We start from the raw sequence: 17,063 nt of genomic DNA on the forward strand, positions 1-17,063 counted from the left end.
GTAGCATTCAGACACATAAAGATGAGTAATTGAGTATACAAATAGTCCACTAAAAATACATGTGAATTTATCATTCAATTGCCTGCCTGGATGGTGGTCAAACCTAGAACCTTCCTCGTGATAACCAAGCATGTTCATGAATTTCCATGAGCTTTGATAATAATATCATTTAATTGATTAAAGTGTAATTATAACAAAAACAATAACCAATAATTTTTAAAACAGTGTTTTTTATTCATATATTTTTCAAACATTTTACAAAAACATCACAGCATCGAGTCGTAAATCCTATTATGGCAGCATAAATATGTTACGTCGTAAGTTATGCATAAGTACGGCAAAATTACCAAGCGAGACCGTGCACACCAGCACGGGCTACATTCCAGGCACCAGCACCATTCCAGGGAGCGGCGTGAGCGACGTTCCAGTTAGCGGCGTAGGCGAGGGGAGCGGCGGCAGCGACGGGGCCAGCGACCACAGCGGGGGCGGCGACTACAGCGGGAGCGGCACGGGCGACGTTCCATGCACCGGCGTTCCAGGCACCAGCGTTCCAGGCAGCACCGTTCCAGGCACCGGCGTTCCAGGCGGCAGCGGGGGCACCATTCCAGTTAGCGGCGTAGGCAAGAGGAGCGGCGGCGGCAACGGGCGCAGCGACCACGGAGTGAGCGGCAACGGGCGCAGCAACCACGGTGTGGGCAGCGACGAGGGCAGGGTCCTTGCGGACAACGGCGTTGAAACCGGTGTGGTCGTTCGCGGCGTAGTCCACAGTGCGGCGGGAGCCGTCGGACTCCAGCAGCGAGTACTGGCCCACCACGTTGCCGCCGCTGCGCGTCTCGCTCTGGCTCTTCACGTCGCCGGTGTGGGGGTCGGCCACACCGTACGAGAAGCTGGTGTAGTCAGCAGCATCGAGTCCGCTGCCTTGAGCAGCCGCCACCAACATAGCGAGGACAACAAACTGTGGAAAAGGACACATTTAAAATATTATGACATTATGGTACCTATGGTATGGTATGATGATATGCGATAACGCAAAAACAACACAACCATTGATTAAATATCGCTAACTGATTTACCTTGAAGGCCATTTTTCGTGTGTTTAATTCGACTTCGGAATTCAACTGAATTAAAAGTCCTACACGTTAGTATTTATACTAGTTGCTATCAATGTTTGGGGAACAGGAACCTGTTTACGCATATATTCATGTACTTTCATTTGCAGAACTTAGTAGTGGGTAATAATGATCTAATATTTCGTCAGTCAAGATAAGGGTGTGGTCTAGAATAAACTACATATTGTAGCTATCATACCTCCGTAAGGACATAACCAATTAGGCTCTGATGTGACGTGTATTTCATTAAAAAATAAGGTTTAAGGCACAGACCTGTGGTATAAGTGATCCTTCAGATTTTTAGAAGTCGTTGCTGTTGTTAGTTTTTTGAGTAGAAATTAACTTTATAAGATACGAGCTTTTGCCCGCGGCCTCGCTCGCGTTATGAAGTAATATTTTCATCCCCTATTTTGTCCCTTGGGCGTAGAATTGATCAAAATCCTCTCTTAGCGGATGCCTACGTTATAACATCTACCTGCATGCCAAATTTCAGCCCGATCCGTCCAGTGGTTTCAGTCAGTCAGTCACCTTTGAGTTATATATATTTAGATAGGAGTAGCAAATGAGCTTGCACTCCACCTAATGGTAAGTGACTACTGCCGCACTTGGAGATCTGTAATCAACTACAGATAAGATTAGATACAGTATGGTAATTTTGTTTGCTATTTTTAACGAGATAATAAACAACTTATAACCCAAACAAGTAAAACCCTTTGTTATTCGATCCTAACCACAATACTTTTCAATAACTTGGTAAACTTTATGAAATTAAAGTAAAAAACAAGCATGTGGTAAACCCAGATCACGGTATTTTTTATTACTGCTATGTACATGGGAAATTAACTCTATATAAGTTTTATCATTCAAGTTTTAGACACCAGTAGTCAGTCACTGCTACACTCCTAAGAATTAAGGTAGAACACGCCTACTATTCTAAGGTAAAGGTTCGCTAGATGCTTCCTGTACCCTTCCCATGAGTTTTTACGTTTTGACAAATGACTGATTTGGTATTTGTTTACGTATTTGCCCATACAGTGTTCAGTCAGCGTCCCTAGCAGATTGTATCAGAACTATAGTGTTGGTAACGTAACATTAAATGTCTAAATTGACAAAATGGCGCTTTATGCTTTTTGCGAACATGTGACTTGAGCACTTACTTATTGTTACGTTTACTCAGTATACTGAAGCAAACGGAACAGAATATTGGATTAAGTAAACGTAACGTAAAATTGTGGAATGTTTTGAAAACTCATGGTCAAGGTACTGATTCGGATCACGGTAAGTTCAACCATGGCATGCATGACATGTCGTTGTTGTCCATTATTGTTCCACTGCTGGGCCCTTATCTCCTCCCAAAGTACGAGGGGCTTAAACCAGAGTTCACCGAAGTGGACATAACTTTAAAACTATTCGATTTTTAAAAGAACTCCTAGACCTGTTGATTGACAATAAATTATACTTTAATATTTGTAGCTTCGATAGAATATAGATCCAATTGTAATCGATATTCAAATAAACAGTCTTCTTGACATACAAAAGAAAATACAACATCCTCTTTGTATGTGATACATAATACCCTTATAATATTATAATTATGACATGGAAGTATAGTCCGCGCCAAACTTCTAGTCTGCTCTGAAGTTGTTGCGCGTAGGTTTAGTTAGCATATACTCCATAACGTAAGAGCTAACTAACTAACTAACCAGCACTAACTGCGCTATGTAGGTATCCACAGACGAGTGCGGGTAGCGGAGGTTGCAAGGGGGTCCCGCGCTGTCTTCGTCCATGCTAATACATACAATTTGCTGTTGCTATGCGACTCATTTCTATTTAGAGCGCTCTAGCAGTTTGGCGCGAACTGTATATACCTAACAGTTCCCGTCATTAAAAATAAAAATAAAACCTAAATGCTGATACGCACACAGATATATTTTTAATACAGTATACATACATATATAACATGCACACATAAATTAAAACTGAAGCCGTTGTTATTCGTTCCGTCGTATAGAATTTAATATCTTAGATTTAAATATCGAATTGAATACCTAATAACCAGTCACAAGAGGATAAAAAATATTCTTTATAAACACTAGGTACCATATAATACATACACGTGGTAGAACAAGCTTAACAACTTTCAGTTTCGTACTAATGTTTTTGTTACTATAACAATAAACGCAAATGATTATTACGTACTGTAATTAATACTATAATATACTGTTAGAATAATTTATTTAAATGAAATCCGTTGACATTTTGCGTTGCGGCATGCGACAGGTTAGAGTTATGTTTATTTTTCGCCGACTGTGGAGGGTAATGTTATCTGAGTGTATGTATGTGTGTATGTTATATATTGGCCTTAACTACCATAGTGAGGCATTCGCCTTAATCAAAATTCTGAAGAAGACATCCGACTCTGCATCGCCGCCGTGCCGTGGGAACGCTGACTGACTCCGCACCACCGCTCCGTTTCCATCGTATAGTCCCGAACGTGGGAATTCACTCTGGGCGCTAACATTGCCCCAGCAAGTCACCACTTAGGGTAGTTAGTTTTAATTTAGGTTAGATTTAATCCAAAACATATTATATAATATTATGTAATATTCTGTTTTAATTAAATACGTATGTATAAGTAATTCGGTCTTTCTGTATCCTGGCTGCTGCATCCCGACGCATTATAAAACTTGTACATACATGTATTTGTTTATGTATGCTTGTATGTATACATGTTTATCTCATTCTTCGGTACACCCTGCAGCCCAGCCTGTTAGATTTTAACAAAGATAGGAGGTGTCATCGATTCGTCTAAATTATGGACGTGACGTAGGCTACTCGAAACAATCAGGTTTTTGTTTATTTATAATAATTGTCTAGTTTCGAATCGAATCGAAGTTTCGATCTTCATTTAGTAAATAATAAAGAGCTTTTGACTACAAAAAAATTGGGAACCATTTGTTTAGAATTATTACAGTTGTCAGATTTGACGACAGATACGACAGTATGAGAGATCCGTTTCATTTTTTGTGTATTTAAAAAAATATATATTTGTATAGGATTAGTAGTAGGTATAGAAGTAGGCAAGTATAATATTAACAATTGCTTCGTTAGAGAAGAAACGTCCCTTATGGTCATTTACTAACGTCCTGTTTCATATAGGTATGTCGAGAGGTGGGTTGACATATTAAATAAGAATCAGGTTAAAGTTTTAGTGTGCAATATTAATGACCTATATTTATTATTAACCTATCCCATCAATACTTACCGTAGATCGTGTAATATTTGTAGTAGGCAGAAATGGTAAAATCCTGATCTTTGGTCAGCAAACCATTGGGATATATTTGTACTAATATCGGGCGTTAATCGGAATCAATAATGCGTGTAGATTAGTAGCATTGTGTACATTATTTTAATCCACACATAGATATCCTGCTTCGAGTTAACAGATTGTTCCCATCGAAATTTAAGAACGTGTATTAAATAACGCTTTTTAAGATGTATTTCTTAAGATGGAATGCTACATTTCGTTTTACGACATAATAAATAATAATGCTACTACTGAAAAAGATATAAGTCAAGTTTAAGAAACATTTATTTACAAGTATTTACAAAACATCGCAGCATTGAGTCATAAGTTTTCACCATTTTTACCATCCGTGACCATGAGCACCGACGACGGCGGCGTTGACGACGGGAGCGACGCGGGCTACGTTCCAGGCACCAGCGCCGGCAACGTTCCATGCACCAGCACCGGCGACGTTCCAGGGAGCAGCACGGGCGACGTTCCAGTTAGCGGCGTACGCGAGGGGAGCGGCGGCAGCGACGGGGCCAGCGACCACAGCGGGGGCGGCGACCACAGCGGGAGCGGCACGGGCGACGTTCCATGCACCGGCGTTCCAGGCACCATTGTTCCAGGCAGCACCGTTCCAGGCACCGGCATTCCAGGACGCAGCGGGGACACCATTCCAGTTAGCGGCGTAGGTTACAGGAACAGCGGCGGCGGCGACGGGCGCAGCGACCACGGAGTGGGCAGCCACGAGGGCGGGGTCCTTGCGGACGACGGCGTTGAAGCCGGTGTGGTCGTTAGCGGCGTAGTCCACAGTGCGGCGCGTACCGTCAGACTCCAGCAGCGAGTACTGGCCCACCACGTTGCCGCCGCTGCGCGTCTCGCTCTGGCTCTTCACGTCGCCGGTGTGGGGGTCGGACACGCCGTACGAGAAGCTGGTGTAGTCGGCAGCGCCGAGCCCGCTGCCGTGGGCAGCCGCCACCAACATAGCAAGTACAACAAACTGTAGAATAAAACACATATAAATAACATAAACATTTGATATAATTATGACACTATGGTATTTCGTATGCGATAAAGCAAAAACAACACAACCATTGATATAATTTCGCTAAAAGTTTTACCTTGAAGGCCATTTTTCGTGTGTTTAGTTCGACTTCTAAATGCAAGTGAATAAAAAGCACAACTCGTTACTATTTATATTGCTTGACATGTCAAAGTTTGGGGAACAGGAAACTATTTGTGCTAATATATTTTTGCATTAAAACTAGTAGTGGATTATAAATTAACATACTGTTCATTTCATCATCACAATTTTGAATGAAAGATTTAAATGTATAATATCTATACGCTACGAGAATATTTTCGAGTTAGTTTATAATTTAAAATATCAATATAACATTTATTTTTCTTAATATTTTAAGAACAATTAAATTAGTTTTTTATATTTATTTAGTTAATTATTACAGTTAAGAATAAAATAATTATTGTGTTAAACAGGTTATTGTTGAATGTCGATAATAACTATTCTGCAATTGTGTATAGATGTGCAAAAACAAATTGAAACAAAAAACGTAAATTTAACTAATAACTCTTTTTTTTTTTTTTTTTTTTTTTTTTTTTCATTTGTTTTTTAGCATTTTATTTATTTAATTATAATTAAACTTACAGAAAATTAAAAGAAATAAATTAAACTATAAATATAAAACAACTTATTTACAAAAACTTATTTTTAAAACAACTTATTTATCTATTTTGTACATGTTTGCGCCTGGGGTTAAAGACCGTTGAACGCCATCGCTGTCATTGCGGCGCTGACGTCGATGTGTTTGGACACCATGGACTTTCTTGTCAGCGCAGTGCTGGTCGCTTATCGCGTCATGCTTCCATCAACGACGTCATTCGTCGGGCTTTTGTCACCGTCAACGTGCCGGCTTGTTTAGAGCCGAGTGGTCTCGCACGTGACGATGGCAAGCGGCCTGACGGTATGACGTTAATACCCTGGAAGAGGGGGAGGATGCTAGTGTGGGACGCTACGTGTGTCGACACACTGGCTCCTTCTCACCTCCAGGCGTCTTCCTCTGGCGCGGGGGCGGCGGCTACAGCTGCTGAAAGCACCAAACGTCGTAAATATATTAGTTTATGCAATAACTATATATTCGTGGCGTTTGGTGTTGAAACTTTGGGTCCATGGGGTCCGGATGCTTGGCAGCTGTTTAAACAGCTGTCAACTCGTTTGGTCGACGTCTCTGGGGACCCGAGAGCTGGCATACATTTCGCTCAAAGGATTGGTATAGCAATCCAGAGAGGAAATGCTGCCAGCGTCTTGGGAACCTTGCCCAAAGACAGTGATGGTGACAATTTTTTATGGTAGTGTTTTTGTTTATATATTTTTGTTTTTCATTTTTGTATATATGTAAATTTTGTAAATAACTCTTTAACTCTTAAAATGTTGACTGTATTTAAACTTAATGTAATTTAATAGGAGGAACCACGGAACAATATTTTTTTATTTTTTTATTTCGTGAAATGAACCTCGTAATGTTTATTGTATTTATTAAATAAAATATACATTAAACCAATATCATAAATATGTACATAAATAGATATATCAGTAGCAATGGGACTGATATAGAAGGACAACTTTTGTGTCCACTTTTATTCGAGTTTGAACGAATATTAAAATATTATCACACACGGCCCCATCACGCACGAAATTAAAATTTTCATTCATGACCATGTTTTTAATCAATGAGGAATATTATAATGATAACCTGTAGTAATGTCATACATAACGGGTCACAGCAATGTGTGTACCTTTTTTCTTTACGAGGGAACCTTCAAAAGGTACCCGACTACGTGGGAGCGACGCCGGGTTATGTGGGATTTTTATCGCACTAAAACCCCCCCGGTTGCCGTCCTCAACGCTTGTTGGAGAATTCCGAAATCTCCGACGTAACACAACCGGAGTCCACCAAACGCGATGCCCCGAACGGGCTCTGCCCTGGGGGCAACAGTTTTCGCTCCTCCCTCACCATCTGGTTCACGATGATATGCAACCAACCACACATACCGCCGTCCTTCCCGAGGTCGCTTACAGAACGGTTCGAGCTCCCACTCTAGCCGCCCGCAACCCCGGAAGCCCCCTTTTAGTCGCCTATTACGACAGGCAGGGGATACCGTAGCCATATTTTAGTCCCAGAACTACAGGGCCAAGCAATGTGTGTACTTATAGTACTTTTTCACTAACTTGTAATGATATATCAGTCCGATCCATACAATTTTATGGAACAACTCAAAGATATGTTATATAACTACATACTAATGCAAACATATTAAACATACGTGCGCCAAAATATGTCATGTATCATGCAGACTCATGAATTTATTTTGCCATGAAAGCTCCAATTTGTGGTTTAGTTTGTTATTGATCGTTATAAATATCACTAATAGGTAGGTACGTCGTCATTAAATCAAACTACGAGTACTAAGTCGCTGTGCTATAACGATATACCATTCGTCGCTATCGGTGAATGAAAACCCCTTTTACACTTAATATACTATACCAGCTATTGTCAAATAGTATCCTTTGTAAATAAATATGAATAAGTTGTGCCAAATAAACGTTGCCACATTACCTTAATTTATAGAATGTTAAAAAATATTATTGTTATATTGACTTCGAACCAATATATAAATTATTCCCAGATGAAAAATTGTACGTTAAGTAATTTGTTGGCAATAAAAAGTGTTTCTTTCGTGTACAGATAATATTAATTCAAAACACTATCATTCAATAATAATAGCGTGATGCATGGTCATTTTAATCCGCAACAATAACATTAGATCACTACAACTAGATTAATTAAATGAAAGTACATAAATATTTGCACAAACAGCTTCCTGTCCCCCAAATATTGGCATGCCATATAGTATAAATAGTAACGAATCAATTTTTTAAGTCAGTTGAACTCGAAATTCGAACTAAACGCACAATGGCCTTCAAGGTAAAATCGCATATGAAATTGTTATGAACGATTACATTGGTATTAAAATATTTCGTATTATCAAATACTATATGTAATATAAATAAATGAATAAAATAAACTAAAAACTAAAATGTATTTGTTCCACAGTTTGTTGTACTCGCTATGTTGGTGGCGGCTGCCCACGGCAGCGGGCTCGGCGCTGCCGACTACACCAGCTTCTCGTACGGCGTGTCCGACCCCCACACCGGCGACGTGAAGAGCCAGAGCGAGACGCGCAGCGGCGGCAACGTGGTGGGCCAGTACTCGCTGCTGGAGTCCGACGGCACGCGCCGCACTGTGGACTACGCCGCCAACGACCACACCGGCTTCAACGCCGTTGTCCGCAAGGACCCTGCCCTCGTGGCCGCCCACTCCGTGGTGGCTGCGCCCGTCGCTGCCGCTGTTCCTGTCACCTACGCCGCTAACTGGAATGGTGCCCCCGCTGCGTCCTGGAACGCCGGTGCCTGGAACGGTGCTGCCTGGAACAACGGTGCCTGGAACGCCGGTGCATGGAACGTCGCCCGTGCCGCTCCCGCTGTAGTCGCCGCCCCCGCAGTGGTCGCTGGCCCCGTCGCTGCCGCCGCTCCCCTCGCCTACGCCGCTAACTGGAACGTCGCCCGTGCTGCTCCCTGGAACGTCGCCGGTGCTGATGCATGGAACGTTGCCGGCGCTGGTGCCTGGAACGTAGCCCGCGTCGCTCCCGTCGTCAACGCCGCCATCGTCGGTGCTCACGGTCACGGATGGTAAAAATGGTGCGAAATTATGACTCAATGCTGTAATGTTTTGTAAATATAAATAAATGTTTGTTGAAATTGAACATGTTCTTATTGAATATTAGTATAGTGCCTACTTATTGTATGTAATTCAATGAAATATGTTTTCGAATGAACATCTAACATTAGTTGGACTCAATTTTGTATTTATTAGACACTAGCAGATTCCGCGGCTTCGCCCGCAAAAAAAGATAATATGACATATAAATAACTGTAATTGTAAATTAGTACCTTTGACAATTTTAACGATAAAATAACATTAATATTAATTTATATATTTTTTTACATTTTTTTTAGTCACTGTGTGCCTAAATTGGTCAAGCTTACTTGAAAAACATACACTAAAACTCTAATTAGTGGACTGTAATAAACCTTCTTTAAAATATAAGTTGCATGTAGGATAAATAATTATTATTTACACTATTCCATAGGAACCGTCCATGTTATTCTCTACCATAAAAACCGACCCGTAAAGTATCCAACCATGATGCAAAAATCGTAATGATCCCTTAGCGTGTGCAAAACAAAATACAGACGTATACATGGGAACCGTATGGCAACTGTTTGGTGGCAACCGTATGTCAAATTGTTAACGCACCAATCATCAACAACCCATTACTGTCCCACTGTTGGGCACGGGTCTCCTCTCAGAGTGAGAAGGATTAGGCCATAGTCCACCGCGCTGGCCAAGTGCGTATTGGTAGACTCCACATACCTTTGAGATTATTTTTTTTTATAAATCTCTCAGGTATGCAGGTTTCCTCGCGATGTTTTCTTTCACCGTTTAGCAAGTGATAATTAATTTCTAATACGCACGTTACTTTGAAAAATCAGAGGTGCGTGCCTGGGATTTGAACCTCGGACCCCTCGATCAAGAGGCCGAGTTTCTTAACCACTAGGCTATCACTGCCTTTTTAACGCACCAAATCTCTTACAATTTGTGGTGTTTAGCTTAAGGTATGCGGCCTCACGTACAGTATTTTTTTCCAGGATCGCTGGTTGGGCGGTTAGAGCTCCCATTCTTGCCGCCCGCAACCCCAGAAGTCCCCGTTTAGGCGTCTCTTACAACAGGCAGGCGATACTGTAGCTCTGTTCTAGTCAAAAATTTTAAACAAAGATCTATGTGTCTACATCACCATCACTGATCCACGTATAACCACAACCATACCCCACGGCAGGGACAAAATGTTGGCAAGCAGTGTATCCAAAGTGGTTGCAATGTAGTCAGGATACCAAAATATGGTCTATGTGAATATAATTACGTGTTATCATATGTGAAATTTGCATTCGTCTACGTTATCGTATAGTTGTGCTTACGTGTGATTAGACGCTATCTAAAATTTCACACATTTAACTTCGAACCTAAAAGATTCACGTATAATACATATAACACTTATTTTACCTCTTTAGTGGAATTTCAAAAACATTGCTAAGTATGTACATATATTAATAAATATTTCATTAGTAAATTTCTGAAAGTTAAAGTTCAAAAACAGCGGTTCAACGCCAGCCATAGCCAGCGTCGTATCGCTCTAATGATTGGTGTGCAGCGAACAACTGTGCGGGATGCGATTCGGCACTTCCGGGAGATGGAATCCTTCGCGCGCAGGTCTGGACAGGGGCGTCACCGCTGCACTTCAACTCGAGATGACAGGTTTATTGTAAGAAACATCTTACGAGATCGCTTCTCTACAGCTGTTAAAGCAAGAAGTCGACTAATTGAGGTGCGTAACGTGAGTGCCAGTGAAAGGACAGTAAGAAGAAGACTAGCAGAAAAAATACTGAGTGCTTTCCGCCCATTTCAAGCCCCACAATTACTGAGCCATTATCAAAAAGACAGACTTTAATTTGCTAGCGAGCAATCAAATTGTACGATGGACAATTGGAGTAGAGGACCAGATGGACGTCAAAGAGTTTACAGGCGCCCTAATATGCGGTTTGCACACCTTGTGCATTAGTCGATACCATCGGTTATCAGGTGGGCTCAATTATGGTTTCGGATGGAATTTCTTAGGAAGCCGATACCAACGTGGTCATCTTCTACAGAGAAACCGTAAATACTCAGCGGTACATAGATGAAGTCTTGCAAGATCATGTCGTGCCTTTTACTCCATTCATTGGAGAACATTTTATTCTGATGCACGATAATGTCAAGATCTGCGAGAAACGTTCTCGCAGCACTGTTCAGTACCTGACTGAGGTCGGGATTAAAACAATGCCGTGGCCGGCAATAGCCCGGACCTTAATCCCATCCTTATAAACCTTAAAAGAAGGATCTGGGCACGGGTTACAGCTCCGACCTCCTTAAGAGACTTCAGATCTGCCGCAAAAGAACAGTGGCACAACATTCCCCAGTCAGAGATCCAAGACATCATGGATGGACTTCCGAATAGTCTCCAGGAAGTCATAAGAACCAGGGGAGGCAACACTCATTATTGAAAATTTTGTGAGTATTTTTTTTATTCTGCACTATAAATAAAACATTTTTTAACAAAATTGTTGTTGTTGTTTATTCTGCCGTCGCAATTACAAAAGGCACAACTAACACTTTGCATGTGGTGAGAAAATCGAGATTAAAATATTTTTTGAATTTTGTTAAAAAAAACACGTTTAAAGTGTTTTTTTTGAATTGTGTAAAAGTCAAAAGTTGCGTTTATTAAGTATGCATACAACGAAAGTTATATAATATTTTAAATTTTAATGGATATACTTAATAATAAGCAAATTTTTTTTTAACTTAATATAAAAATTAACATTAAAAGAGCAATATTACGTTTTAAAGGCGCATATAACCAAATATGCCTTTTAATTGTAAAAAAAAATGGATAAAGTTTTTAAATGTTACGAAGAAAAGGCACTTTTCTGTAAATAATTAGAATATTTCTGTAAATAATTAGAATAAATACATATAGTGAATATTAGAATTAGTTCGTAATATTTATATTTTATACTTTTTGATGTGTCTTTTATTATGTCCCTGCAGTGGTATTGTATAATATATAATATGGTGATAATGTATAATTGTTAGAAATAAATTATAGGGGTAAATAGAAAGGGCATAACTGCCAGTTGTGACTTTTCTTTCTAAATTAATTGCTAAAGTGTTGATAGAAAAAAAATAAGCACAATTGCCACATAAGTCTTTTATATTTAACCTAACGTCAGTTATGCCTGTTCAATTAAATATATTAAAAATTAAAAGGTGAAATAACAGTAATATCTCACAATATGCCCTTTTATTGTAATAAAACTTAAAAAATGGTGCAGTTGTGCCCTTTAAGGTTATGCTATCTCTGTTAATTTTGTAGCTAAAAATCCACAAAAAATCGGGCATTTCGGTTTTTCGGTAGCGCGGCAGTATTGGTACTACTCGATAACTTAACACAAATAAAAAATAATATTCAAAAATATGTAAGTGGACGGTTAATTGTGCAGGCGAGTATATATTCCAAATTTCAAATTCTAGTTTAGACAAACCCTTGATTAATATGTTGTGAACGTGAGTATCTATTCGCATTTATATTTATAGATAAGTCAAAGATACGGCAAAAATATGTCGTACATACTAACGCAAATTTATCAAAATCGCTACTTAGTACATCGTTGAATCCAGGTACTAAGTCGCTGTGCTGTAACGATATATCATTTGTGGATATCAGCGAATGAAAACCCCTTTTACACTAAATATACTCTACCAGCTATTGTCAAATCGTGATATCCATATTACCTTAATTTATAAAACGTTAAAGATATTATTGTTATAATGACTTTAGACTAATCTATAAATTATTTTCATACGAAAAATTGTACGTAAGGTAATTTGTTGTCAATAAAAAATGTTTCTTTTGTGTACAGATAATGTTAATTCAAAACACTCATTCAATAATAGCGTGATAAATGGTCATTTTAATCCATCAACAATAACATTAGATCACTACAACTATATTTGATAAATGAAAGTACATAAATATTTGCACAAACAGCTTCCTGTCCCCCAAATATTGACATGCCAAATAGTATAAATAGTAACGAATCAATTTTTTAATTCAGTTGAACTCGAAATTCGAACTAAACGCACAATGGCCTCCAAGGTAAAATCGCATATGAAATTGTTATAAACGATTACATTGCTCTTAAAATATTTCGTATTATCAAATACTACATGTAATATAAATAAATTAATAAAATATACTAAAAATTAAAATGTATTTGTTCCACAGTTTGTTGTCCTCGCTCTGTTGGTGGCGGCTGCCCACGGCAGCGGGCTCGGCGCTGCCGACTACACCAGCTTCTCGTACGGCGTGTCCGACCCCCACACCGGCGACGTGAAGAGCCAGAGCGAGACGCGCAGCGGCGGCAACGTGGTGGGCCAGTACTCGCTGCTGGAGTCCGACGGCACGCGCCGCACTGTGGACTACGCCGCCAACGACCACACCGGCTTCAACGCCGTCGTCCGCAAGGACCCCGCCCTCGTCGCCGCCCACTCCGTGGTCGCTGCGCCCGTCGCCGCCGCCGCTGTTCCTGTCACCTACGCCGCTAACTGGAATGGTGCCCCTGCTGCTTCCTGGAATGCCGGTGCCTGGAACGGTGCTGCCTGGAACAATGGTGACTGGAACGCCGGTGCATGGAACGTCGCCCGTGCCGCTCCCGCTGTAGTCGCCGCCCCCGCTGTGGTCGCTGGCCCCGTCGCTGCCGCCGCTCCCCTCGCCTACGCCGCTAACTGGAACGTCGCCCGTGCTGCTCCCTGGAACGTCGCCGGTGCTGGTGCATGGAACGTTGCCGGCGCTGGTGCCTGGAACGTAGCCCGCGTCGCTCCCGTCGTCAACGCCGCCGTCGTCGGTGCTCACGGTCACGGATGGTAAAATTGGTGAAAACTTATAACACCTGAATGCTGTGATGTTTTGTAAATATAAATAAATGTTTGTTGAAATTAAACATATTCTTATTGAATATTAGTTTAGTGCCTACTTATTATGTGTTATTCAACGAAATATGTTATCTCATGAGCATCTAACATTAGTTGGACTCAATTTTGTATTTATTGCTTATTATTTTTTTACTATCCTAGTCCTGAGAATGAGTTTTCTGACAGTAACAGAAGGGCTAAGGATCTAAAATATGTAGGTGTATTGTTGACACATGATAAGTCTGGAATTCTTGAGAGCTAATCATTAGAATATCTCACTACATACTTTTGTACCAAAGTACCAACTTCTCGATTACTTTATAACGCGTAGTTTATTTATACTATCAAATAGATAATGATTTTAACATAGTTATATAATTTCATCATATAAGATACTTATAATATTATACATTAACTACGAAAAAGGTATATTACTACAACAACAATTGTATTCGATTACCAAAAGTATTCGATCGATACCAGAATCTTAAAAAATACGCTTTCTACACACACAGCCCCACATAAAGATTTCCTGCGCCGTGGATGCCATGGACACAGACAAATTCTAATACACAAAGACCTAGACCTAGAACAGATGAGATATCAAAGGTCATCATTCAGATGTCTGTCTGGCCAGGGATCGAACCCGAAACCCTCTGGACATCAGGCCGGTATGGTGGCCGCTTCGATATTATCATGATATCATAGTAAATACGCGCAATTGTAAACTAAGGAGGTCTTTTGAATATGGTCTTATTTCCGTTGTATAAAACCTGTTATACGCCACGAAGTCGCGTGTGGTGTTCGCCATTCACGTGTTTACTACACACGTGAATGGCTGTGTTAAGCGCGCAAGTGGCCGTGCAAGCAAGGTGATAGAACTTTTCACAGTGCAAATTCACTATTACCATTACGTCCCTAACATAAAATACGTTTAAATTCTTTTTTATCTTAGTTAAAAGGCGCAATAGTTTCAACTAAGCCCTGTGGATGTATAAATATTTTATTTGCAAATTTACGCATCATTCACGATGTCAGCCAGTGAAATGGTTATCATGAAAATTGTATTGCTTTTTTCTTTTTTGTTTTTCAAAGTATTCTTTGAGACAAAAAAGTATCTGTAATTTAAAAATAATTAGATTTTACCTTAGGGAGCAAACACAGCGTGAGATCATATCAACGATGATGGCTGTCGGTCGCCGATTGTCGTCCCGAATCCTTAACGGTGATAGCCTAGTAGTTAAGAAACCCGGCCTCTTTAATCGAGGTGTCCGAGGTTCAAATCCTAAGCACCTATGATTATTCAAAGTTATGTGCGTAGTAGAAATTAAGTATCACTTACTTAAAAGGAGAAGATTTGTGATTTTTTACAAATCTTAAAAAAAGATTTAATAGGTATATGAAGTCACCAATTGGCACTTGGACAGCGCGGTGGACTATAGCCTTATCCTTCTCGTGCTGAGAGGGTACCCGTTCCCAGCAGAAGGAAATAACGGGTTGATAATGGTGATCCTCAGCGATGATGATCGTCACAATTGAGATCGACCTCCGGTGCCTGTTGTTAGCGTCTACATGTTGCATGTATGTAACTTCCCTTATACATATAATATTTCATATAATATGTTTATTTGGACGACAGTCATACATCCGCATATCAATCACTGACATCGACATGGTCACTGATCATGTGGATCAAATTCATGAATAAGCTCTTTGTACACTCTTAAAGATTTCGTAGCAATAGAAGTATCTCAATATAAAAAGTAGAGTAACTTATTATCGTAAAATTTTATTTTCATTTACATATTTTAATATTAATATTCACTTAATTTTTTGGACATTTTCCAAATGCAACGTTATGAAATATAAAAAAAAAATTGAAAGATTTCCTTGTAAGTATTTACTTGTTATCATTGCGTCCGTTATGCAAATGGAAAGACAACGTGTAATAGAGACTAACATGTGTTAAAATAAATTTGTTCGTTAAGATTTAAATAACCGTTTATTTGTATTTACTAAGGATCACAGCATTCTGTTACACTATTGCACAAAATTCACCAGCCCAAACGACCGTATCCAAGACCATTAGCACCACTCAGTGCGCTTTGTGCACCGTAGGTGACAGCACCGTGAGCGACGGGAGCAGCTACAGCGACGTTGACGGCGGGAGCAGCGATGGCGGCGTTAACGATAGGAGCGGCAATAGCAGCGTTGTTCCAAGTAGCAACGTTGGCACCGTTATAGTTGGCGGCATTGACTCCGTTCCAAGAAGCAGCCAGAGGAGCGGCAGCAACAACAGGAGCAGCGACCACAGCGGGAGCAGCGCGAGCAACGTTCCATGAGGCGGCGTTCCAAGCCGCAGCATTAGCGCCATTCCAGTTAGCGGCGTAGCCGAGAGCAGCAGCGGCGGCGACGGGCGCAGCGACAACGGCGGGGGCAGCGACGATGGCGGGGTCCTTGCGGACGACGGCGTTGAAACCGGTGTGAGCATTGGCGGCGTAGTCTACAGTGCGGCGCGTGCCGTCGGACTCCAGCAGCGAGTACTGGCCCACCACGTTGCCGCCGCTGCGCGTCTCGCTCTGGCTCTTCACGTCGCCGGTGTGGGGGTCGGACACACCATACGAGAAGCTGGTGTAGTCGGCAGCGCCGAGTCCGCTACCGTTAGCAGCCGCCACCAACAGAGCGAGGACAACAAACTGCAAAAGCAAAGATATTTTTTATATTGACATATTACACGTATAGTGTTTGATGACACTAAATAATATAGGAGCAATGCAATAGTTTATAACAGTTTCGTAAGCCATTTTACCTTCGAGGCCATTGTTAGTTTAGTTCGAATTTCGAGTTCAACTGACTTAAAAAAATGATTCGTTACTATTTATACTATTTGGCATGCCAAAGTTTGGGGGACAGGAAGCTGTTTGTGCAAATATGTATGCATTAAAAGTAATAGTGGTTTGA

General features: G+C 40.7%; 4 protein-coding genes across 4 annotated transcripts; 1 reads left to right on the plus strand and 3 right to left on the minus strand.

Moving 5' to 3' along the window:
• Positions 1 to 210: 210 nt before the first annotated feature.
• Positions 211 to 1,155, minus strand: LOC140748241 (uncharacterized). The gene is made up of 2 exons (XM_073081010.1): positions 1,074 to 1,155; positions 211 to 955 (listed from the first exon to the last, which is right to left on the minus strand). The coding sequence occupies exons 1-2, from the start codon at positions 1,083 to 1,085 to the stop codon at positions 344 to 346; spliced, it is 624 nt and encodes a 207-aa protein (XP_072937111.1). The 5' UTR covers positions 1,086 to 1,155; the 3' UTR covers positions 211 to 343.
• A 3,528-nt stretch (positions 1,156 to 4,683) lies between these two features.
• Positions 4,684 to 5,604, minus strand: LOC140748239 (uncharacterized). Its single transcript, XM_073081008.1, has 2 exons — positions 5,520 to 5,604; positions 4,684 to 5,398 (listed from the first exon to the last, which is right to left on the minus strand). Exons 1-2 carry the CDS (start codon positions 5,529 to 5,531, stop codon positions 4,757 to 4,759), a joined length of 654 nt encoding a protein of 217 aa, XP_072937109.1. The 5' UTR covers positions 5,532 to 5,604; the 3' UTR covers positions 4,684 to 4,756.
• Positions 5,605 to 8,364: 2,760 nt separating this feature from the next.
• LOC140747886 (uncharacterized) lies at positions 8,365 to 14,072 on the plus strand. Its single transcript, XM_073080503.1, has 5 exons — positions 8,365 to 8,402; positions 8,532 to 9,166; positions 10,747 to 10,850; positions 13,247 to 13,287; positions 13,417 to 14,072. The coding sequence occupies exons 1-5, from the start codon at positions 8,391 to 8,393 to the stop codon at positions 14,056 to 14,058; spliced, it is 1,434 nt and encodes a 477-aa protein (XP_072936604.1). The 5' UTR covers positions 8,365 to 8,390; the 3' UTR covers positions 14,059 to 14,072.
• A 2,084-nt stretch (positions 14,073 to 16,156) lies between these two features.
• LOC140747887 (uncharacterized) lies at positions 16,157 to 16,816 on the minus strand (the record flags this gene model as incomplete). Its single annotated transcript, XM_073080504.1, has 1 exon — positions 16,157 to 16,816. A coding segment is annotated over one exon (660 nt), but the record flags the coding sequence as incomplete, so codon positions are not given.
• Between the last annotated feature and the right edge of the window lie 247 nt (positions 16,817 to 17,063).

The sequence above is a fragment of the Epargyreus clarus genome, unplaced genomic scaffold (assembly GCF_041222505.1).
Source record: "Epargyreus clarus isolate Ecla_fem2 unplaced genomic scaffold, WU_Ecla_fem_2.2 ptg000015l, whole genome shotgun sequence".
Taxonomy (NCBI): Eukaryota; Metazoa; Arthropoda; class Insecta; order Lepidoptera; family Hesperiidae; genus Epargyreus; species Epargyreus clarus.